This window comes from Filicampus tigris, chromosome 8, assembly GCF_054856515.1.
Source record: "Filicampus tigris isolate MCC_2025a chromosome 8, RoL_Ftig_1.0, whole genome shotgun sequence".
NCBI lineage: Eukaryota > Metazoa > Chordata > Actinopteri > Syngnathiformes > Syngnathidae > Filicampus > Filicampus tigris.
This window is the reverse complement of record NC_141224.1, coordinates 11,993,139-12,016,677: the sequence shown is the minus strand read 5'-3', so window position 1 is coordinate 12,016,677 and position 23,539 is coordinate 11,993,139. Positions and strand designations below refer to the sequence as shown.

General features: G+C 40.2%; 1 protein-coding gene across 4 annotated transcripts in view; it reads left to right on the top strand.

Moving 5' to 3' along the window:
• nbeal2 (neurobeachin-like 2) overlaps window positions 1-16,317 on the top strand; it is a 45,198-nt gene extending 28,881 nt beyond the window's left edge. For all 4 annotated transcript variants that reach the window (XM_086038004.1, XM_086038001.1, XM_086038000.1 and 1 more), the window contains 25 exons: window positions 647-973; window positions 2,022-2,171; window positions 2,253-2,410; window positions 2,630-2,754; window positions 2,833-2,947; window positions 3,070-3,227; window positions 3,861-3,994; window positions 4,074-4,181; window positions 4,272-4,367; window positions 4,465-4,589; window positions 5,715-5,855; window positions 5,946-6,076; window positions 6,855-6,964; window positions 7,062-7,179; window positions 7,248-7,345; window positions 7,457-7,570; window positions 9,037-9,123; window positions 9,226-9,335; window positions 9,774-9,946; window positions 10,106-10,200; window positions 10,282-10,398; window positions 11,282-11,437; window positions 11,517-11,665; window positions 13,153-13,288; window positions 13,586-16,317. In XM_086038004.1, coding sequence (XP_085894130.1) covers window positions 647-973; window positions 2,022-2,171; window positions 2,253-2,410; window positions 2,630-2,754; window positions 2,833-2,947; window positions 3,070-3,227; window positions 3,861-3,994; window positions 4,074-4,181; window positions 4,272-4,367; window positions 4,465-4,589; window positions 5,715-5,855; window positions 5,946-6,076; window positions 6,855-6,964; window positions 7,062-7,179; window positions 7,248-7,345; window positions 7,457-7,570; window positions 9,037-9,123; window positions 9,226-9,335; window positions 9,774-9,946; window positions 10,106-10,200; window positions 10,282-10,398; window positions 11,282-11,437; window positions 11,517-11,665; window positions 13,153-13,288; window positions 13,586-13,696 — 3,342 coding nt within the window. In that variant the 3' untranslated portion in view covers window positions 13,697-16,317. The remainder of the gene's footprint in view (window positions 1-646; window positions 974-2,021; window positions 2,172-2,252; window positions 2,411-2,629; window positions 2,755-2,832; window positions 2,948-3,069; window positions 3,228-3,860; window positions 3,995-4,073; window positions 4,182-4,271; window positions 4,368-4,464; window positions 4,590-5,714; window positions 5,856-5,945; window positions 6,077-6,854; window positions 6,965-7,061; window positions 7,180-7,247; window positions 7,346-7,456; window positions 7,571-9,036; window positions 9,124-9,225; window positions 9,336-9,773; window positions 9,947-10,105; window positions 10,201-10,281; window positions 10,399-11,281; window positions 11,438-11,516; window positions 11,666-13,152; window positions 13,289-13,585) is intronic.
• The last annotated feature ends 7,222 nt before the right edge of the window (window positions 16,318-23,539 follow it).

The window sequence follows — 23,539 nt, the reverse complement described above, 5'->3', positions numbered from 1 at the left end:
AAACATTCGACTACGTATTAAAATAAGGATTTGAATAAGTTGAATAAACACAGAAAGAATTTTTGTTGACACTTTTAAACTCCCCCAAAAAACTAAAAAAAAACAGTCAAATTTGTGGGTGGAGTTTAAAGTGGTGTGCTGCACCATACTCAGAATATTTTTGTTACCTTAAGTAACAACTATTTAATGTAAATGTATGTGTGAGTTAGTAAATTATATTTAGATAGCATGTATCACTGACTCACAATTTGCTGCACATGATTAAAATACAGACTCCCAAACAATATACAGTCATGTCATGTCATCTTCTAAACCGCTTATCCTATATAGGGTCGCGGGGAGTTGCTGGAGCCTATCCCAGCCGTCAATGGGCGAAGGCAGACTACACCCCGAACTGGTCGCCAGCCAGTCGCAGGGCACACATAGACACTGTCACTGAGCGGGAATCGATCCCACGCTGCCCGCACACAACTCAGGCGTGTGTACCACTACACTATCAGCGGACACAATATACAGTTAAACAAGAAAAAAAAAATGAACCATAAACGAACTGCTTTTTAAAAATGTCTACAGAGGGATTTCTATAAATCATATCACATCATCGACTTCAATTGATGCCAATTAAAAAGTCCTCTTGCCTACTCAGGTGTGTGTGATGGCCTTTGTGAAGCTGCACAGCCTGCTGCAGACTGTGTTGTGTCTCAGCTGGGAGGAGGTCTGCTTCCTTCTGGGCCGCATCGGCTCCCCCTTGTGGCCAGACAAAGAAGAGACGGACATCAACAACGCCGAGCATGCGGAGATGTTCTCCCAGGTGGTCCCGGTGGTGCGAGCCCTCCTTGACCAGCACGCAGACCCAGTTACGGTCCAGCAGCTGCTCCCTAGTCTGCCCATCACCAATGGCAGCACCACGTTTGCCCAGGACCTGAAGGCCTACTGCCACACGCTTGAGTGGCAGAGCTTTTACCAACAGCAGGTCAGCAGCTGTTATTGTTTACTTGTAAAAAAACAAACAGTTACGATAATGGCATTTTGACCATATGCGATCAAACTTGCCCGCTCTTTCCAAAACAATGTTATGACAACTTTATTAACACACGACAATTATACTGTATTTCAAGCAAATGTCAGTTTTTGTTTAATAGAGACGTCTGAGATATTTTATATATAACAAACAGAAACACTGAAGCTGAACAGAACTTTATATTTCTTTTTGTTTATAACCTGGAAATTTGTTTTTAGTGCGACTAGTCTGATTTCATTGCTCATGTTCTCGTTGTCCAATGAAATGAAATCTCACCTTTAAAGTGGAAGTCAGCTCAAAAATGTTCTTTACAATAATATGTTCTATGCAGCCCCACTAGTCTAATCTTGATATTCTAATTCATTTTGTATTTGTGGATTACGAATTAAGCAGTAAAATCCACCAGATTTTCAGGCGGCGGCCATTTTGTCATTCGCTGTCGAGTGAAAACGACATCACAGTTGCTCAGGGCTCAGCTTCTGGGTGCACATTCAACATATTATTGTAAAGAAAATTTTGGGGTTGACTTCCACTTTAAGGACTTGGACTTTGGCACTGGAGGGTTTCTGCTGGAATCCCGGGGCTACTAAATGTTAGCGAGCTGATAGTCTGCTTCCTGACTATTGTTGATGTGCCCTTATGCAAGACACCGTCCCCTAAACTTAGCTCAAGAGGTGAAGCAATATTTGTGTACCCCTTCCGTCTGCAATCTAGAAAGTATGTCTCTGTATAGGGCGCAACACCGAACAATACGATATTCGCCATCATTGAGTATAATAAATACAAAATAAATAAAAACGTATCCCCGCATTTAATTTTTTTGCCCTTTCTAGCCATAACAGAAAAAAATGTTTTGTTATTCAGTAGGATTGTTCGATCAATGCAGTGGTAATGATGTCCAATAAAAGAATTGTTTCCAATAATTCAGTCTTTTCTCCAGGAAGCCTACCGTAAAAAAAAATTAAACAATTTTTAAATCTGCTAATGTTTATATCCGCAGGTTCAGCCCACAATGGAGCAGTATGAGCTGGACACGTTTGGGCGGAGTCATGACATCATGTCCAATTTCTGGAATTCCTGTTTCGATGACCTCATGAGTACGGCCTTCAAACGAGACAAAGACAGATCGGACAGCAAAGCAAAGTTTCAGGTGGCAGCAACGTGCAGGGCTCCCATCGGTAGCCGCAACATTTGACCTTCTTCACTTACCCGACAATGTGTGTGGCAACAGGAATTGATCGTTGACCCCTACCTGAAGCGTGTCCGAAGTGAGAACGGGCGTTATGTCAGCTGGCAGAAGCAGAGCTCCAACCAGCAGGGGGTGGTGTGGCAACACTGGAAGGCTCTGCGAAGGCTGTTGACCAGCGAGAGAGCAGTGTGGGCCAAAAAGTAGGACTTCCTCTTAACCAGTGTTATTTTGATTCACTTTACCCAAACATGCTTTACATTCCTTCTAAAAGTGTGCTTTGCCACTTTCCTCTGGAATCTGTTTGTGCCTCACAGCACTCTCCGAGTTACTTTTTGCAACCTGGCCTTCAACTTTATTCCTCTCTCGCTGCCCTCTTTGTTATTTTCGGAGACAAGCACATTTTTCGATATGTTCTGCAGAAATCAGCCTCAGGTCAAGTGGATCCTGTCCAGTGCCGAGACGTATTCAAAGATGCGCCTCAAACTTGTTCCCAACCACCATTATGATTCCCACACAGAGGCCAGTGCCCAGAGGGACAACATGGGTGCGTCACACAATGGACCAAATGCGTTTTGACTGGTTTTTTAAAATTCAAAATACAATGATGTCATTATTTTTCCAGGAGTGGACAGTCCACGTTCCGAGCCTCTCCCTTTGGCTGTAGCCAAAGAAGCCAAAGTGAGTGATATGGAGGACGACCAGTTAGGAGAAGAGGATCTTGTTATTTTAGATAACAAGTGAGTCACCGACCAAATGTGCACTTCCCATTAAGCCCTTGATAAGAAGTGCAAATGTACTTATCTTACAATAGGCTGAAAAACAGTCTATCCAATTCAAATATGACGTTCTTACTCTTTAGCGTGGAAGCCGAAGATGAGAGCCAAAAAGAAAAGCTGGTTTTATCCGAAGACTGTGAACTCATCACCATCGTAGCCAAGGTTCCCGGCCGCCTGGAGGTTACCACGCACCACCTTTATTTCTACGATGGCAGCATTGAGAAAGAGGAAACGGAGGAGGGTGAGGAATGTACACTTGATGCACTGTAAGCCTGTTTTGAAAATGTTGCCATTATGAAGGTCATAAAGCTCAATTTTGACTGACATTGTCAGAGAGGTAAAATGCAACCTTGGATTTTGAGAATAATCCATTCTAAAAAGTCGGACTGAAACTGTTTGAACACTGAAGTGATGTTTTAAAGAATGTAAATCCAATTACTCCTTCTCGAACGAAAAACAATTGCTCTTTGTTTTTTTGTTGTTTTCTATGGTTTTGGTTAAAAAATAACAAAAACAAAAACCTTAAGAAATGCTTCCCATGAAGTATGGCATAGCATTCTGTAGGTTTATTATTGTGATTGTAGTTTGTAGCGATGTATAACTACAAACCTCTTTTTTTTTTCAAATATTGACTCTATTTAGCTAAATGTAACTACTGCCATTATCACACAATGCAACAACACTACTATACTATAAAACTACAGCAGGGGACATATTGTTTGCAAAAGCTGAGAACTGCTTCCCGAATGTTGCGCACTGCATTTTTATTGGATGCTATTAGATGTGGCAAGTGTATATTATGTTGTGCCCATGTGCGAATGTACTTATCTTAGTCTAAGCTAAGCGTCTGCATGAATATTGTCCATCCCTGTAGGAATTGGCTTCGATTTCAAGCGACCTCTCTCTCAGCTCCGAGAGGTCCATTTGAGGCGCTATAACCTGCGTCGTTCTGCACTGGAGCTCTTCTTCATTGACCAGGCTCACTACTTCATCAACTTCAAGAAGAAGGTGATGTAGAGTTGACGCCATTTCAACTTCTGTCCAATTGAAAATCTCCTAACAGAATCTTCATCTTTTCTCTTCTTAGTTGCGTAATAAAGTGTATTCAAGGATTCTGGGACTGCGACCCCCCAATCTTTTTTACTTTGGATCCCGATCACCTCAAGAGCTTCTGAAGGCATCAGGCCTCACACAGGTGTTTGAAGCTCATTTTATTCTCTCTTGTGGGGTTATTATTTGTTAAATAGCTTGTATCATGCTGATATGTTTCTCATGTATTGCGCAGAAATGGGTCTGGAGGGAAATATCTAATTTTGAATATCTGATGCAACTCAACACCATCGCCGGGCGTACTTACAATGACCTATCGCAATATCCTGTGGTAAGACCACACATGAGGCGAGAGATAGCAGAGGCAGTGCACACACACACACATACGCACACACAGCACAAATGACGACCATGTTGTCTTTGGTCAGTTCCCCTGGATACTCTGCGACTACACCTCCGCTGTTCTGGATCTGGAAGACCCATCCGTTTTCCGAGACTTGTCCAAACCTGTCGGTGTGGTCAACCCTCGCCATGCACAGGCAGTCAAGGAGAAGTAAGTTGGTTTTTAAGGTCTTTTTGTGACCAACAACAGCTTATGTAACCAAAAAGAATGATATTTAACATTATGGGGCAGCACTTGCTCATCTGCAAGGACTTGCTCTTTGGAACAAGAAGCTTCTGTTTCAAATAAAAAAAGTAAAATAGCAGCTACTGGTAGTTGTTTGAGAGATGCTTATCAGCTTTCTGATGAGGTGTCTTTAAAGTGGAAGTCAACCCAAACATATTTTTTTCAAGAATATGTGCTATGTAGTCCCACTAGTTGAAACAAGGCATTCTGATTAATATGAAATATGGGTTAAGCAGCAAAATCCACTCGTTTTTAGCCATCTCAGGGGGCGGCCATTTTGTCACTTCTGTCGACTGAAAATGACATCACAGACCCTCAGGGCTCAGATAACGACCAATCATAGCTCAGCTTCAGAAAACAGGTGTCAGCTTCAGAAAACAGGTGAACGACCAATCATAGCTCAGCTTCAGAAAACAGGTGAGCTATGATTGGTCGTTATCTGAGCCCTGAGGGTTTGTGATGTCATTTTCAGTTGACGGAAGTGAAAAATGGCTGCCACCTGAGATGGCTAAAAACCGGTGGATTTTGCTGCTCAACTCACATGTTCTTAAAAAAAATATGTTTGGGTTGACTGCCGCTTTAAGCAAGGCACCAAACCCCACCCATAACCCTAGATTTGCAGTTGAATTCCTGCTAGTGTGTGATCTGGTTCTCTCCGCCGGATGCAATATGAAATATACATGAACTGAGTGTAAGTTGAATTCCCCTTTGAGAGATTACAATCAGCATATAATGATAATGATACTCGTACTCAAAATAGTGTCACAGTAAATCTAATCTAGAAATACACCAAAGGACAATAAGTGCATAAAATGGTAGTGATAAATAGACGCTGAGGCGTTTTTATGTCATATCAGCGACACAATATATGTGACACTAACTGTTCTGCTGAAATTATTATGCAATTTAACAGTGTTAAAAACTCTTGCAGTTACCTGTCGCAATGCCGCACATAAAAATGAAAGTATAAAAACCTGAGTGAGATTGTAAATAACTAGCAACGCGCACCATTTGAGCACTGGAAGTCCTTTCTCTGTTGCTTTCCACCAGGTACGAAAGCTTTGAGGACCCGACGGGCACCATCGACAAATTCCACTACGGCACACACTACTCCAACGCAGCAGGAGTCATGCACTATATGATCCGCATGGAGCCGTTTACCACGCTGCACATCCAGCTGCAGAGCGGCAGGTGGGAATGACATCGGGGTGCACCGAGTCACGGCAGGCAGGTCACTAGCTTGCTCTAATCCTAAACCGACACACGGTCATCTCCGTTTAGGTTCGACTGTGCAGACCGACAGTTCCACTCGGTGGCAGCGGCCTGGCAAGCGCGCATAGAAAGCCCGGCCGATGTAAAAGAGCTCATCCCGGAGTTCTTCTACTTCCCGGAAATCCTGCAGAACATGAATGGTGCGTTTCCCATCGATGTGTACACGCCTCATTGACTCGACGCAAGGCATCTGAATACATCAGAATATCGTGGAAGATGTGTTTGTTTAGTCCAGTAGTTCAGATCAAAAAGTGAAACTCAAATACTGTAGATTCACCACACACAGAGTGAAAGGTTTCACAATTTCATTTTTTTGTTAATTTTTTTTTTTTTAATTTCACCATGACGAGAAATTCGAGTCGAGTGATTTTGAATAGAGAAATTGGGTTAGAAATTGGCCTTATGAAAAGTATTTTATATGAGGAACTCTTTGAATAGAAACACTGTAATCATTTAGCTTTTCTATGATTATGGTAATTTAATAAGATGAACTTAGTGCATTAATCAAGACTCAAATCATCACCTTCATGTTCCTTTATGGGTGCTGTACTGGCCTCACAGAACCTTTCTGCTAACCAGCTAGTACAGTGAAAAGGGAACGCCGTTTTATGAACTTAAGCGTCAGACACAACTCAACTTGCTTGGTGTGTTGACCGTACTAGTGTGCAGGAAGCTCTTGTTCATAAAACGGCATTCAATTTTCACTGTACTAGCCGGTTAGCAGAAAGCTTCTGTGAGGCCAATACAGGTCCGGTGGCATTTGTTCAAGTGGATGATGGAGCTCGCTAAAGTAGTCACCCGTTTAGCACTAATCCAGAAATAACACTGACACATCTGGGTGGAAATAGGGCATATTGTTTGAGGAAATGCACTATTTGTCTCGCAAAGCGCTCTTTGATCCTGGCGTCTTTGTCGCAGGCTTCGACCTGGGATCCTTGCAGATATCTCAGGATCCAGTGGAGGACGTTCTGCTGCCCCGCTGGGCCACGTCGAAGGAAGACTTCATCAGAAAGCACAGGAAAGCTCTGGTGAGATGTTAGTGCGGGATGCTTCCCCCCCCCCCCCCCACCCCCCAGCTCATTCAAAACAACTCTTCAAATTGACATCAGTTTTATTTGACTTTAGGAAAGTGAGCATGTGTCGTGTCATCTGCACGAGTGGATCGACCTGATCTTCGGATACAAGCAGAGAGGCGAAGAGGCGGTGAAAGCCCTCAACGTCTTCTACTACTGCACCTATGAAGGTACGGCGATATTTTTTGTCATCAGTAAGAAAAAAATAAAGATGATCATTTCACGGGCTGTTGCACAGGTGCTGTAGATCTGGACGCCATTGCCGATGAGACGGAGCGCAAGGCACTTGAAGGCATCATTAGCAACTTTGGACAAACGCCCTGCCAACTGCTGAAGGTGCGACTTTTAAATGAGCTCATAACTTCTACCTTCACATTTTTGACTATGAATAGTATTGTACTCATATTCTCCCTGAAAAGCTGCAGTCACATTTTCATCTGCAAACAGGAGCCTCACCCTCCGCGCATGTCAACCGCAAATGCTTCAAGGCGGCAGTCCCGTCTGGACTCGGTGCCCGTTAACATCTTTGATCACCTCGATAAGCTACGCTCATTTGTGGAGGTAAGAGCGAGACATTGGCCGGTGACTTGAATTGAAGAATTGATTGTAGCAGGAACGAACAATTGGGCCGAGCAATTCATTGAATTCAAATCAACAGTGCAGTGTAGTAGAATGCAATTTTCAAATTGCAAACAACTCTGCCTCCGTTCAATCGGTCGGTAGGCTTTAGTTTTATACAGTATATATGTATGTCTATTTGATCATTTTCATTCATTTATATAGTGTCTAGTTAAGATCAAAATCAACCCAAACATATTTTTTTCAAGAATATGTTCCCAGCAGGCCCACTAGTTGAAACACGGCATTCTGATTAATATTGCGTTTGTGGAATATAAGTTAAGCAGCAAAATTCACCTCTTTTTAGCCATCGCAGGGTGCGGCCATTTTGTCACTTCTGTCGACTGAAAATGACATCACAACTGCTCAGGGCTCAGGTAACGCTCAGCTTCAGAAAACAGTTCAGCCGTGATTGGTCGCCTCATATTCCACAAACGCAATATTTATCTGAATGCCTTGTTTCAATTAGTGGGCTTGCATAGAACATATTATTGGAAACAAAACATGTTTGGGTTGACTTCCACTTTAAAAAGTGCAGTCCACATGTTTACATATAACTGTTTTATTGAAAGATGAAAAGTTAAACTGATAAAGCCACAGATTTGTTGGCATTACCGTATTGTTGTAGCAAACTGATTTATTTTTGCCCCACACTTTTTTGATCATAGTGAACGCTTAACAGACTCCAAGTCAAAGTGTTTTGTAAGTTAATATAGTAACTCTAATTGAAATAGATAAGTAAACTGTCTTTTGTATTAATTCATGGTTCATTTGCCTTTATTTTAGTGTAAGCCTAACTTATAAGACCAAAACATTTAGGTAAAATAAATCTGGTATTGTTTATCGTAATACAGATTAATTTTTGCTTGCATGGGAAGGGCACCTTGAAAAAAATAATCGCATATTAGATCGCAATCACAATATTGAAGGGGAAAAAAAAACTGCAGTTAGTTATTTTTCAAAATCGTTCAGCCCTAAACAGAAAGCACAATTACGGTACTGTAATGTAGGCTTGACTGCTGTAGATACGCATTTGAAAGAACACAGAAAAATTCTGGTGGAACTAAAACAAACAACAAATACATGAGATGAGAAAGGCCTTTCTAAATTGCTGACTGGCTGCTTTCTCTTGTTCATATGCTCAATTCTTCAATAACAATAAATTGGCTGCAGCAATAGGCTGTTACTTTATTGTGCTGCAGTTGTGTTGGGTATTTGAATATGAACACGTTCAGACTTTGCTTCCCTCATGTCCCCCCTTTTTCAGACGTTTATTTACTTGTTAAGATGATTATTGGAATATAATTTTTCTTGTGACAAATTAGCCTAATTGTGGGACAAACAATATTTTTTTTGTATAGATAAATGTTTTCATATTAGCATGACCTTTACTGTTTTGTGTACTCCAGGTTGTGAGTGATGGCATCCCCCTAGTCCAGGCGGTCGTACCAAAGAACCAGAATCGGTCCTCCATCATCCATGGCTCGGATATACTGGTACGGTTTTGCTTGCCACCTTCGCCATGGAGACAGCTAGCTAGGCGAAAAGATAAAACCACAACTTTCATTTTTTTAATCAGCCTCCTTTTCTCTTTCCAGGTGACAGTGAGCTCCAGTGGCTTGATTGGAACACACAGCTGGCTGCCATATGACAAGAACATCGCCAACTACTTCACCTTCACCAAGGACCCAACCATGACTAATCCCAAGTGATTACAATTTTTTTTATACTTATACTGTTATGTAATAATTGGGACAGAGATAAGAAAAAAATACCCAGATATTTTGTCACGTCACCTCAGCAGACTGTCAAATCATGTTAGACTATTATTACACATCACACATCATCAATAACATAGCATAAAGTAAATAATCTAATCTTCATCTTTACTACATTTTAAGATCGTCAACAAGATAGAAAACATCTGTGTGCTGTTTCCCTGTGAGGAAACATCTGGGATGTTTCAGAGCCTGTCCTTTTAAATCGACCTTGAACATGAATATCAAATGCACATTCCCCAAAAATTCAAACAATGTGGTTTGGAGCCATTTGGAAATGTCATTTTCCTGGAGTGACGGGTTTTAATGCACTCATAATAATCACTTTCAGGCTGCAGCTCACATACACGCTGTCGGTTGATTTTCAGGACACAACGTTTCCTAGGCGGACCTTTCGCACCCGGTGTGGAGATCAGCGCTCAGGTTCTGGTGGTGTCGAATGATGGACGTCTGCTGTTTAGTGGAGGACACTGGGACAGCAGTCTGCGGGTTACCCAGCTGGGAAAAGGCAAGCTGGTGGGCAGGATCTGCCGGCACATTGGTAAGCTCAAACGTAGACACGCACTCAGTGGACGCTTTATTAGGCACACCTGCACAAGTACTGTATTGACAAATGGAATAAAACAGGATTTAATTAACAGTGGAGATGTGTTGAAGGTAACCATTCAGCAGTGTGATGAATTTCTGTGTTTCCCCAAAGATGTTGTGACGTGCTTGGCTCTAGATCTGTGTGGCATCTACCTCATCTCTGGCTCAAGGGACACATCATGTATAGTGTGGCAAGTTCTACAGCAGGTAGAAAAAAAAAACATGTTGGTACATCCAAAGGAGATAAGGATCCGGTGAAATTCACCAAGCATTCTTTTTCCATTTTAGGGCGGCTTCTCCAGCACGCTGTCTCCTCGGCCCGTTCAGGTGCTGTGCGGACACGACCAGGAGGTTACCTGTGTGGCCATCAGCACTGAACTGGACATGGCTGTCTCAGGCTCCAAGGTCTTAAATAGTTGCTACAAAACTGACACATTTATATGTGCAATACTATACATGCAATACAGTATGACTTACTTACTTAGATTCTGTACCAACAAATATGGAATTTTATTTGTAATTCTCACTGAATAAAACAATGCAATAATGAGGCATATGTGGCCAATTTGTTCCTGTACTGTTAACCACGATTTGCACATTTTAATACTTTAATGGGAACTTACAAAGACATGAAGGTGGTAGCGAACTTGGTCGGTAAGTACAATAGGTGGGTGAGATGCTAAATAGGTAGGCCGGTATGTGATAGATAGGTGGTTGGTAAGTAGATTGTAAATAGGTAGTTAGCTAGCTAAAATGTTAAGTAGCTAGGTAGGTGATAAGTGGGTAGAAGTGGTTGTTAGGGAGAATGTAATTTGCTTAGGTAAGTCATTAGGTCAGTTGGTACGTAGGAAGGTATGTAGGTGGTTGGTAGATAGATGATAGGTTGGTAGGTAATAGGTAAATAAGTGGTTAGTGGGTAGGTACTGTAGGTAGGCAGATTGGTTGGTGGTTGATATAAGGTAATTGGGTAGACAGGTTGGCACAGGTGGTGAGGTAGGTAGGTGATAAGTAGGTAACTAGTTAGCTAGGCTGGTAAGTAGCTAGGTACAGTAAGTGATAGGTAGGGAGGTGATAAATACAAAGTAGGTAGGTAGATGGAAATTAGCTAGGTAGGTGGTTGGTAGCTAGGTGATAGGGAAATAAGTGGTTGGTGGGTTGATCGGTGGGTAGGTTGTAAGTAGGTGATAAACTAGGTGATAGGTGGTTGATCGGTGACCAAAAATATTTGTGTATGTGATTTTTCAAACTATAAATAACATGCTATACTCTCCTGATTGTTGACTTGTAGGACGGGACCGTGATTGTGCACACAGTCAGACGAGGCCAGTACCTGAGGACCTTGAGGCCTCCAGGTGAGCCCTCCTACATCTCTAAGCTGCAAGTGGGCATGGAGGGCCACGTGGTGGTGCAGACCTCCAGGGGTGAGCCATCCAATACTTCAAAGGTACGTGAACACAGTAGGCAGACGATGACTTTATGTTTACAGTTGGCTACTTTTCTAAAATGGCGCTCATTCGTTACAGGGGAAGGACGCCATCCATGTTTACTCGGTCAATGGCTGCCTGTTGTCGTCCTTCAACGTGGATGAGCAAGTGTGCGCTCTCCACCTGGTTTCTGAATACATCATGCTGGGCACCATGCAGGGCAGACTTCACATCCGCCACCTGTGCAGGTAGATTCCACGAGACCTCTGAACTACAAAGATTCAGAAATCATGACTGTGACATCAGCAAGACGGGCTTGGACACGGTTTGACTACCCTGATTCCAGAAAGCTGGAAGTTTAGTTGGGGAATTTATGAACTAATCAGAGTTGGCTTTCCATTGGAATTAATGAGACTTGTTCACCCCGTCACTCTGACATCTTGCCTTACCCTCATATGTGTTTTTTGGCTTTCTGTCTTGACTAATACATACAGCACAATATGTATGTCAGCGTGAAAACATGTTTTCCCCTTGGTGATTATAAAATAGTATTGTATATTTGAAAATTAAACTGGTTTAGAATTGTAATCAACATGAATTATGAATAGACTAAATGAATAAACATACTGTACTTCCCTATGATTGAAAGAAAACTCCCTCAGTCCTTTTAGGTCGTAATCGATTCCACCTGAATTCTCCATGTCTGCTTTGCCAATTTGATGATTGATTTATTGGCAAAAAAAAAAACCCGACAACATTTACGTTTGTTCCTTTGGATGATTCTGCAACTTTGCAGTTTTTTCCACATCAAGTTTCATATACTTTTCCACATATGGAAATTTTTACTGTTATTGCAATTCCCACTGCACACCCCTAACGCAGGTACTGGAAAGTTGCCCACTTCTCTGGTGTTCCATTAAAGGTGTGTTGGATGTGGCCACTGTATAATGTGCGACCTGTGACTAAAGAGGCCTTCGTTTGATTCCCTTAAGGAAGAAATATTTCCTGATCCAAAGCATACCACATCATCTGTTTCTATCTGTTCTTATCAGCCAATAAGGAAAAGAACAGCTCCTGATCCAGAGCATATCACATCATCAAATATTGTCTATTTGACATTTGTTGAAAACCCTAAAGATGTTTTTACTTGGTTTAATAATGATCAAGATAAATTCCCTATATACGTTGAACCCCACATATTCGAGGTTTGGCATTCTCAAATGTGTCTTTTTTGGGAATTTATCTTCCATTATTCGCTGAAATTAGGTAAATTACCTAATCCTTGTTTTTACCTAAACCCCTTTTGTGCTTCGACTGAAGCCAAGTCTTGTATAAAAATATTGTTTTCGTGTCAAGCAACTTTGTTGAATTGAGAGTTGAGCTTCATTTAGTCAGGCCAAAGCTTGTCTCATGGAGAAAAAAAAATTCTTTTTGGGTGGGTGTCAATTACTTGCCACATTATTTATCTATCTATCTATCTATCTATCAATCTATCTATCTATCTATCTATCTATCTATCTATCTATCTATCTATCTTGCTAGCTATCGATCTAGCTATCTATCTATCTAGCTAGCTAGCTAGCTAACTATCTAGATTTTAGATAGCTATCTAGCTATTCTATCCATATATCTAGCTATCTATCTAGTCTATCTATACCTACATCTACATCATGTCATGGCTTTTAGAAAGACTTATAATAGATTGATTTTTTTTTTTTTTTTTTTTTTTTTACAGCCTGAATGCCGCTGTCCCACCCTTGGCCTTGAAAGTCCCAGTGAGGAGCGTGTTTGTCACCAAAGAGAGCAGCCACATCCTGGTGGGCCTGGAAGACGGGAAGTTGATAGTAGTGGGGGCGGGAAAGCCGGAGGAGGTGAGAACCAGGACATGAAGTACATGTGGGAGCTGTGAAGGGGGTTCGGCTCGGTTACGCATATGCAAAGTGAATGAGAAAAATGAGCTTTTGTTCATATGATAATGATGTGCCGCTGTCTGTGTCTGCTTGTAAGCCACCGGTGTCAAACTACAAATTTGGCCCGCCGCATCATTTTATGATGTTGGGAATATATGAATACAAATTCCTGGGCGAAATATTAGAATTTAGGCTCCAATTGTACGCCATTGCTTCTGGTAGTGTTCAGGCCAGACTAACAATGTCCTCTGGTGTCAGGTTCGCTCAGGACAATTCTCCCGCCGCCTGTGGGGATCCACCCGCCGCATCTCTCTGGTGTCCGCAGGCGAGACCGAATACAACCCGGCCACCGAGAGCGCCGGCAAATGAGAGCGACTCTGACGACGAGCGCTCGCGGGGATTCTCTACACCCACACACTTATTATGGCTTTCTTTTCACAAGCCTGGGAACTTCTGAGACCAACGGAACACTCAGCACTTTTTTTGTTTGTTTTTGTTTTCTAATCCGGGAAGAGTTTTATATTTGATTATGGACTACTGTCTGTTTTTAATCAGCATCATTCCAAAGAGTGGCCTTGTTTTGAAGAGGCAGAAGAGCTTGGCGTTTGAGCTTGAAAACTGCTGTCAGACTGTACAAACATTTCAGGAAGGAGACACACACACACGCAAACACACACATGTACACACCACTTTTTTTTTCCAGTTACTGTGCCAATGCTTCTTAAAACTCCTGCAAACTTGAAAACGGTTTGAGAACTGCTTAATGCAATACTGGTGAATACCACCCGATGTCCACCACGGTGCCCTAGCAAGTAACCCTGCTGTCTTTAAAACTGTAATGCTGTTACATTTAAAGCACAAAAGTGCTTTAATGGTCAAGTTTGTAATGTACATTCACTTTATGTCGCTAATGTTGTTGATTGATGTCGTCTTGCACATTGTGGCTCATGTGAAAGATCCATTTTTTCTCAAGCCCATATGCACTACTCACAAAAAGGTGACATTTCAGGAGGACTTCAATTGACCTTTCAACTTTGGAATTCACATCTCCAACTGTTTAGTGTTGCTTTTTCTTACTTTTTGCACAACTTGTCAGTGAGCTGAACGGCAGAATTCACGACAGGCGTTTGATCCATGAGTGGGCCAATGCATTTTGTGGTTCCATTTGAATCGGTAGCCTTCATCATGCTTGTTCACATTTTGACATCAAGACCACAGCGACAACTAAAAAAAAAAAAAAAAGAAAGTGTGAGAGGACCATATGCCTTTCCACTAACAAAATGTATTCTATGTAATTTATAACCTCATAATATTTTGTTTTAGTGCGAGGTTAAGAAAGCAGACCTTGTTCCTTACGCTCTGATGTTGTGTTATGGTGACACAAAGCAAGTTGTCTGTGGTTGGTGAGCAAAGTGGCATGAGCACGGAACAGTTGGATGTGTATATTCAAAAGTAGGGGACGGGCGAGCATCTGTATCGGGCCAATACTGGCCTTATTTGAAGGTATCGAGGCCTCATGGAAACTGCCGATATCGGCCACCAATACTTAAGTCTAAAAAGAAAATCTGACATCAGATAAGTCCTCTTCGACAGTAGTTGGTGCTATACTGCAGCCGTTTGACACATTGGCGAATCATAAACTGCGTCGGAAAGAAAAATCACTTTTTTTTTTTTTTTTATTAAAGTGGAAGGCAACGCAAAAATTTCTGTACAATAATATGTTTTATGCGCCTTAACTAGTCTAAACATGGCATTGTCCTTAATTTAGCGTTTGTTGAATATGAGTTAAGCAGCAAAATCCACCTGTTTTTAGCCATCTCAGGGGGGTGGCCATTTCGCCACTTTCTGTCGACTAAAAACGTCATCACAGTTGCTCAGGGCTCGAATAGCGACCAATCACGCCTCAACTGTTTTCCGAAGTTGGGCCATTATTTGGTCGTTACCTGAGACCTGAGCAACTGTGATGTCATTTTCAGTCGACAAGTGACAAAATGGCCGCCCCTCGAGATGGATAAAAACAGGCGGATTTTACTGTTTTTAACTCGCACAAATGCAATATTAATCAGGATGCCTTGATTAGACTAGTGGGGCGGCATAGAAAAATTTCTCGTGAAGAAAATTATTGGATTGATTTTCACTTTAAATTAAATTACATATCAAAAGTACTAGAGGTATCAATACTTAGTATCCGTCGTCAAAACGTGAATACCTGGTATCGGTCTGAAAAAAAGTGATATCGAACATCCCCATTCAAAAGTATAGAGAAGGTCAAATGACGTTTACAGAAGTTTGAACGTCGCTAAATTTTGGTGTGTAGCGTTCTGTACATTCAACCCAAAATGTGCCTTTTTAGCCAGCGTCTTAACGTGTAAACAGTGATTGCAATCATATGTCCGAGCTCGCCGTCTGCCTCTGGCGTTAACACACACGCATGACTCACATGTGCAGAAGATGGTTTTAATGATGTGAAGTCAAGTGTTGGCTGCTATTTCGCTGTTTAGAAAACATCTGAAACCCGAATGAGAGCATCAGAGGAATTCTTTTGCTGCGGTTGGAACATGGTAGTTGTTATGCAGCGTCATGACAAACCAGCCAACCGTTTGGGTCAATGTGGGAAAAACAGAAAACAGTCGATCAGCATTTGGACGAGCTCGTCAAATCCAGCAAGTTTATACTTGTTCAGTCTTTCCAAAAAAAAAAAAAAAAAAAAACAACAACAGCAGCAGATTTGTTGTATGTAAAAAAAAAATCAATTTGCATTTTAAATATTGCGCTCCAAATGTTATGAATGTAACACTTCACCTTGCTATGCATTCATGCTCAACGTTTCCGCTTGGTTGATTGTAAATACGCACTGTATATAAACGTCTCTGGTGTTGTGTGATTTTAACTTAATGCTTTGGACCAGCACTGCCTGAACCTGATTTCTATTATTCATCCTTTGTATTGTGTTTTTTGTGACTGCTGAAAATACATTTTACTGTACTTTACTAGGACTCCAACTGACTTTTTCTTATGCGTGATTTTAATTACATCTCCAGTGAAACGTCTGGAAGCTGGCAAGTTAACCAAATACCAAAATATTCTTCTGAAGTTGCACAAACTCACAGATCCCGTGCCACCGTTCAGCAGGTATTGAAGGATTAACTTGGTTTGTCTTTTTTATGTGTCATTTTTCGGTGAAACAATCAGTATAAAAGAAGAATGTCCATTTTAAGTTGATGCATAGTCATAGCAGTAAAAGCCTAGGACTGTCCTGATAATTATTGTCCTGCATCAACATATGTGCGGTCAATTAAAATGCTGAGGTAGAGCTTTATTTAATTTTATTTTATTTTATTGAAAATGGTTAACTTCTTTTTACTCTTGTGTGGCAATTAGGAATGTTAAAAAAAACTGGATGACGACTCATGCCTTTTGTCATTTGCCATTACAGACTGAGCATTTTATAGTTTTGACTAGTAACTAGTGCCACTACTAGTTCCCTAGTTAATAGTGCCACTTTTCTTTTCCCAGATCAATACCAGTACGAGTTCACAACTCTTGAGTACTCACTGACACCATGCAACCGATACCACTAGAACATTTAATACATAAAATTTCTCTTAATCCAATTACAGATCATTTTAAAGAAAGATTTTTCATACGTTTTTCACAATGAAACACAACTCATTCTGATTTAAGATTAATTTTTAATAAATGAACAAATGTGTCAAATAAAACCCCCCGAGTTTTAATCTTTGAAATGTTGGCATTAACCACTTATAATGCACTCTAAGCATTAATATAAACTTTATAAACATACACATTTTTACAGAAATTTGAGAGGACTGACATGGCTGCAGTTAACTTAGAATAGCCGGCTACACTTTGACCTTTAATTAAATCGTATTCAACCTTAGAGACTCCACTGTACAAGTCTGAATCGAAAAGCCTAATATGGCCTGCAAAGCCAGTTTTGAGCCCATTTCCCGCCCCTCTTTCCTTATCAGTGAAGACCAAGACGATGACTCTGGTGTGAAGCGAGGAAGCGGCCGAACAGATCCTCCTCTGGCCAAATCCGGGCCTTGCGTGCGTCTGTGATGTTGGTCACGAGTGAGTAACATCACATTTTACTTCAGGAGGACACTTTGATCCCCTGGTGGGCCGAACATCCTGTCGGCCTCCCCGTAAACACCTCCCGGGTACAATTGAGTGGAGATGTGGAGGGAGGGTGTGTGTGTGTGTGTGTGTGTGTGTGATAAAACCAACTCCCCCCCCCCCCCCCCCCCCCCAGTCAAATACAGACCACAAAACAGTGAAAAGCGGGAAGTGAAGCAGGAGGGTGAAGGGGGCTACGGTCGTTCTGATGTGGCCTTTGACAATGGTGGGAGGGGTCGACACCTTGCACTGACTTACCGGCATCGTCTCTGAGTTCTCAGCCCCCCCCCCCCACCCAAACCCCCCCCCCCACCACCCTCCAATAACCCCTCCAGACGCGAGGGCACGCCGAGGGGGTACGTGCTGTGAAATGCTCAATTGTGGTGCTGTTCAAGTCCTGCAAACAACCACAATCCAGATTGTGCCTCCGTCTACGACCCCGACCCCCCCCCCCAAAAACCACCCTCGCTTGTCTACCTCCACTGTCTCTCACGGTACTGAGCAAGGATTTATTCTTTTTGCCAAACTTTTAGTTACACGGAAGCTTTTAATTTGCCTAACGTTCTCAAATGCATTTGCTAACACATGATTTTAATTGATTGTAACTCTTTCTGCAAAGAAAATGTGCAAATTTCAATGGGTGATTTAAAAAATAAATCAACAACATATCCAATTTGAAATAGCATGGACAAAAAAATAAAGAAATACACAGATTATTATCAGTTGCGCAATAAAATAAAATAATTGAGTGGTTACAGGGAAACATACCAGACACAATAAAACAGAAAAGAAGATGTCACATACGGCACAAAAATGTGCAGCCCGATATTAAAGTACCAAACATATACATTCCTAAATATAGAATTTCTAAATTCCTAAAGTCATATGATAAAATGATTTTTTTACGCTGATGGCCCTTGTAAAGTAACACAATTAACATACATAGTCCTGGAATAAGAAAGAAAAGATTCTGTGCAACAGTCCCAAAATAAAATAAACATAATAAAATGCAATTAAAGAGACATTTTTTTCCAATATTTTGGCAATCATTTTCTCTGTTTATTTTGTTGTCGTTTTGAACAAGGATTTTCAATGCTTGAAAAAGGCTTTAAAAACAAACAACAAGTTACTGTAGGTTAGGTAGTACTTCAGGGTAGGCGTGTCAAAATATTTTTTGTTGCATGACACGTTGTAGTTATGGTTTCCCTCAGAGGGACATTATATGTTGGGAAACCTTACAAATGTTTAATCGCTTCCTCATATTATTACATATACACAACAGAGGGATAATTAGTTTTGAAATCTGAAGTCAAGGATAATAGTTTGCTCAACTATTGTTCAAGTTACTGTAAAAAGGGATTTGGAAGCAAAAAATGTTTGCAATATCTCACAGTTTTTCATGATATATGACAAATACAAATTTTGGTATCAACAATCATGGAAGTGGACACGCTTGATTTGCTTTTGCGGGCCACAGAAAGTGATGTTCCGGGCCAGATCTGGCCCCTGCGCCTTGAATTTGATATCTGTGCTTTAGGGTATACTTTAGGCAATTATTCCAGTTATTAAACAAATATTTTAAAGTATGTTACAAAGACCAAGGTTGTAAAAGACATTATTTCTGAAAAGCAAATTGTTCACCTAATAGTATAACTGCCTGAGTCATTTTTTAGCGTTTTGGAAAACACAACAAAGTTGCTTCAATTCAACTTTTGTGAATGAATGACCTCAATAACTGACATTAAGAAAAAAAAACAAAATTTTTAGTAATTGCATTTGTATTTTTTTATTGCGATTGTGACAACTTCAAATTTAAAAATTACTTTTAGGGTAAAAATAGCGAGAGAACATTGGGCTCAAAGTATTTAAAAAAAAATCGACCACAATGTGTGCAAAGTGATGAACGTGGGCTCCCTCTAGTGGTACACAAAAGAATCACTGAACTGTGCATTATGTTAAATTATGTGGCTAACTTATTGAAATACATTTTAGTTGAATCACTTTATTTTTTTAAAATTATTTTTCTTTTGTTTCAGCACAATGTTAATGGTCACAGGTGCTTTCAACAATAGCAACTTTTTAGCAATGAAACCTCGACCCCAGGAGTCACCAAACTTTTTGAAACTGAGTGCTACTTCTTGAGTACTGATTAATACAAATGGCTACCAGTTTGATACACACTCCTGAATTTTTTTTTTTTTTTTCAAATGTCTAATTAATGCCATACAATCATGTGAAGACGTAATCACATCAATGATTCCTCACAATTATTGGGAAAATATGCAACATTTTATTTCTATAAATCTCTGCCAGTGTTCACGTTTTCAAATGATCACTTCGACAACATTCTGAGAAACTGTCCAATCACAGGTGAAGTATTTTAGAACATGTGGTCCTTGGGGGCAACCTGGTTTTTAATGAACACTAAGGCCTACTACACTACTGTATTTTATTTATATAGGGACTTGGAGAGTATTCTTTGGAACGGTACTTGGTGTGAAAAGTTTGACAACCAGCGTGTTAGAAACTAAAGTGAACAGTTCTGGATATTTGTGCAGTACATTCTCAATGAGCGGTTCGAATAATGGATGGACGGATAATAAAAGTCTTTCAAAAAGTTTTGTATTGCATGTAATGTGATTTCTGAAGCATCTGAGACACTTTTCAATTTGTTTTGGAGCATAATTGGACATGAGGCCAATTTCACAGGCTCTTGCATGCACAAGGGGCCAAAAAGAGAACTTTGTGTGACTCCCAAAATATAGCTGGCACTTTATCAGAGCCCGCAAAATCCTCTCCTGGCCTCTGGCTTTGAAGTGCAAGTAGTATTGTGTCTGAGGGCTCTCCCCATTTGTTTGTCTCTGATGTCTGAGGCCCCCTGCCATGCATTTCACTTCACTTTACAAGGTGTGCCATTGAGTTGCCCGCGTTGGTTTGTAATCTTTTCAATTGCGGAGATCAAACATGGACGTCTTCCGGAGGGGGATGCCGTTTGATTCGCGTGCTCCTCTTTTGTCGCTGATAACAAGTGATCACAGGTCGGCGTGACTATCCCGAAGCTTTAATGACGCTTAATCCCACACCACAGTTCACTTTTACAACAAGTACCCATGTGTGACACAACCCATAAAGTAACAAATATTTATATTTTTAAATCGCCTTTAGTCTACTGGTGACTACAGTACTTCAATTCCAGCTGATGATTTGTGATAACAACGCATGATGTACCGTATTTGTTTATATGGGCCATTCTACTGAATTGGTTCAAATTCAGAGTTGGAAAATGTGTGAAATATATGTATAATGTATATAATGTATTTTATTTCAGAAAAACATTTATTGTATTCATGTTGCATCATATCTAAGGGGCACAAATATAGTAAAAGTACAGTCAATTTTCAAATGGTATTTTCTGGCTTTTCCCTAATATCTTGCCTGTCCCTAAAATGTGTCACTACCGAAACACACAATTACAGAAGAATAAAAGTAATTCTACTAGCCGATTCATATTTTTTTCCATTCCCCCCGCTACAGAGTATTTTTTTTTATAAATTAATATATATGGTTTTGACATCAAAACCAATCAAAATGAATTTTTAACAGAATTTAATATGACGTTTTCCAAAATAAATCAAACTTTATATGCTATTTTCCATTGTAAAATGTAGAAAGTTGATCATATTGACTTCAAAAGTCATCATTAATTAAAACAAACATACTCTTAAACAATCATTATCAAAAATTGCTGGTTGATTATTCAATACTTTTTATTTTTATTAAAACATCATTTTTTTCGGTAGTGACTGCAACATTTCAGTAGTGACCATATTGTTGCTGCTGTTGCAGTAATACTTTGTGTGAGGGTAGCATTGTAATCACTTAATTACTTTTGCTATATTTCAACTTTTAACGTGTATTATAACTAATGAAACATTATTTTTTTTCCATTTTCTACTGCTTTGTGCTGTACTCAGGGTCGTAGGGGGTTGGAGTTGATCGCAGCTGACTTAGGGCAAAAGCAGGGTACACGCTGGACCGCTCACCTGTCCATCACAGGGCTCATGATCATTAAAAAACTGTGGTTTCACCTTCCGAATGAAAATTTAATTGAAATGACAAAAATTTTTGTAACATACATTTCCCTGTATGTATGTTCCCTCTCTCTCTGTTTTTTGAGAGACATCCGGCGGTCTTGTCTTTTCCTCCATGCTCTTCTGACTTTCCTTTGCTCTCTGCTGGATAATTCATTGGTAGACTTCAGCTTTCCTTCTTCCTTCTTTCCTTTATTAAATATTCTTTGGATTTCACTGGGTCATTCTGACCCTTCGCCTGTACTCTGTCTCTGCCAGGCTTTTAAATTAAGATAAAATGTGTAATAGAATATTGTTAAAATCAGAGAGACCTATGTATGACATATGTATTTATCTATTATATTATTTAAAACTTTATTCAAAAATAAACATCATATTGTCACTACCGAAACCATTATGTCACAACCGAAACCTTTCTGTATGTTTCGGTAGCGACGGGTTCGGGTTTATTTTTCCCTTCAAATTTGGATAAAATATGGAATATAATATTGTTAAAATCAGAAAGATCTATGTATGACATAAGTATCTATGTATTGTATTATTTAAAACTTACTTTATTCAAAAATAAACATCATATTGTCACTACTGAAACCATTATGTCACTACCGAAACGTTTCGGTAGTGACCGTTTTCGGTAGTGACGTTTTATGATAGTTGTTGACGATACTCAACAATGCTAGGCACAACGTGGCTACCACAGACGGTTTTGAGCATGCATACAGAGATAGAAAACAGTACATTTAGCATTAAAATCAAAAGTGCTCATTTTATTGCCGAAATGAGGTGTTCGGTAGTGACGGTCCTTAAAACCACATGCTGATTTTCAGACTTCGGAGGGCACGTAACTTAATAATGCTGCCAACTAATTACTCGCCAGGTGCCCAGTGGTGATCATGAAGGTAATGTTTCTTACTGGTGAAAATTCTGGGGATGTGGCTAAAACCAAGCCCTGCCTACAGACAAATACTCTTTGCGTTTCGGTAGTGACATGAAAAGTTGGGGCAGGTTTTTTTACATAAAAACTTCTAATTTGAAAAAAATCTACAAAATAAATGTAAATCTTTCACCATACATTTAAAAGCAATCAAAATGTTCTGTGAAAGGAACGTATTTTTTAAATTGGCAAAAATCTTCTACAATTTTTTTTCATGAATTGAAATTTAGGAGTTAGACATTGGGACAGCCACCTCCCAATAGGAAGTGACATATAAAAGATTACTTTTTATACATTCAGTTTAATAGTATCTCAATGCCTCGTGGTAAAATAGATCATAACAAGATATTACAAAATATGCAAGGTCTGAACACTTCATTGTTTTTTTTAATTTGATTTTCATTGTGTGACAGCAATTTCAACCAATTCCGTAGAATGGCTCATATACAGTATTTATGAGGGCTTGTACCAAATATAAAATAGATACTTTGACAATTGGTGTGGTATGCCTTGGATCATGAATTGTTCCTTTTATATAAATACATATTATGAATAGGTAATGTACCTTTATTTATTGTCATGTCATGTCATGTCATGTCATCTTCCAAACCGCTTATCCTATATAGGGTCGCGGGGAGTTGCTGGAGCCTATCCCAGCCGTCAATGGGCAAAGGCAGACTACACCCCGAACTGGTCGCCAGCCAGTCGCAGGGCACACATAGACACTGTCACTGAGCGGGAATCGATCCCACGCTGCCCGCACACAACTCAGGCGTGTGTACCACTACACTATCAGCGGACCACCTTTATTTATTGTCATTATCATTATCATCATTAGCTTTGACAAATGATGTGGTATGCTTTGAATCATAGGCTATTCCTTTTATATGAATTGAGAATTTGAGTATTTATATGATTTAAATTAATCATATAAATAGGTCATCAATTATTATTACTATTATCTTTGAAAAACAAAAAAAAACGATGAAAGACTGTAGCAGGCGAGCGGAAAGACAGACCACGCCCCTGCAAGGATGCAGCCAATCG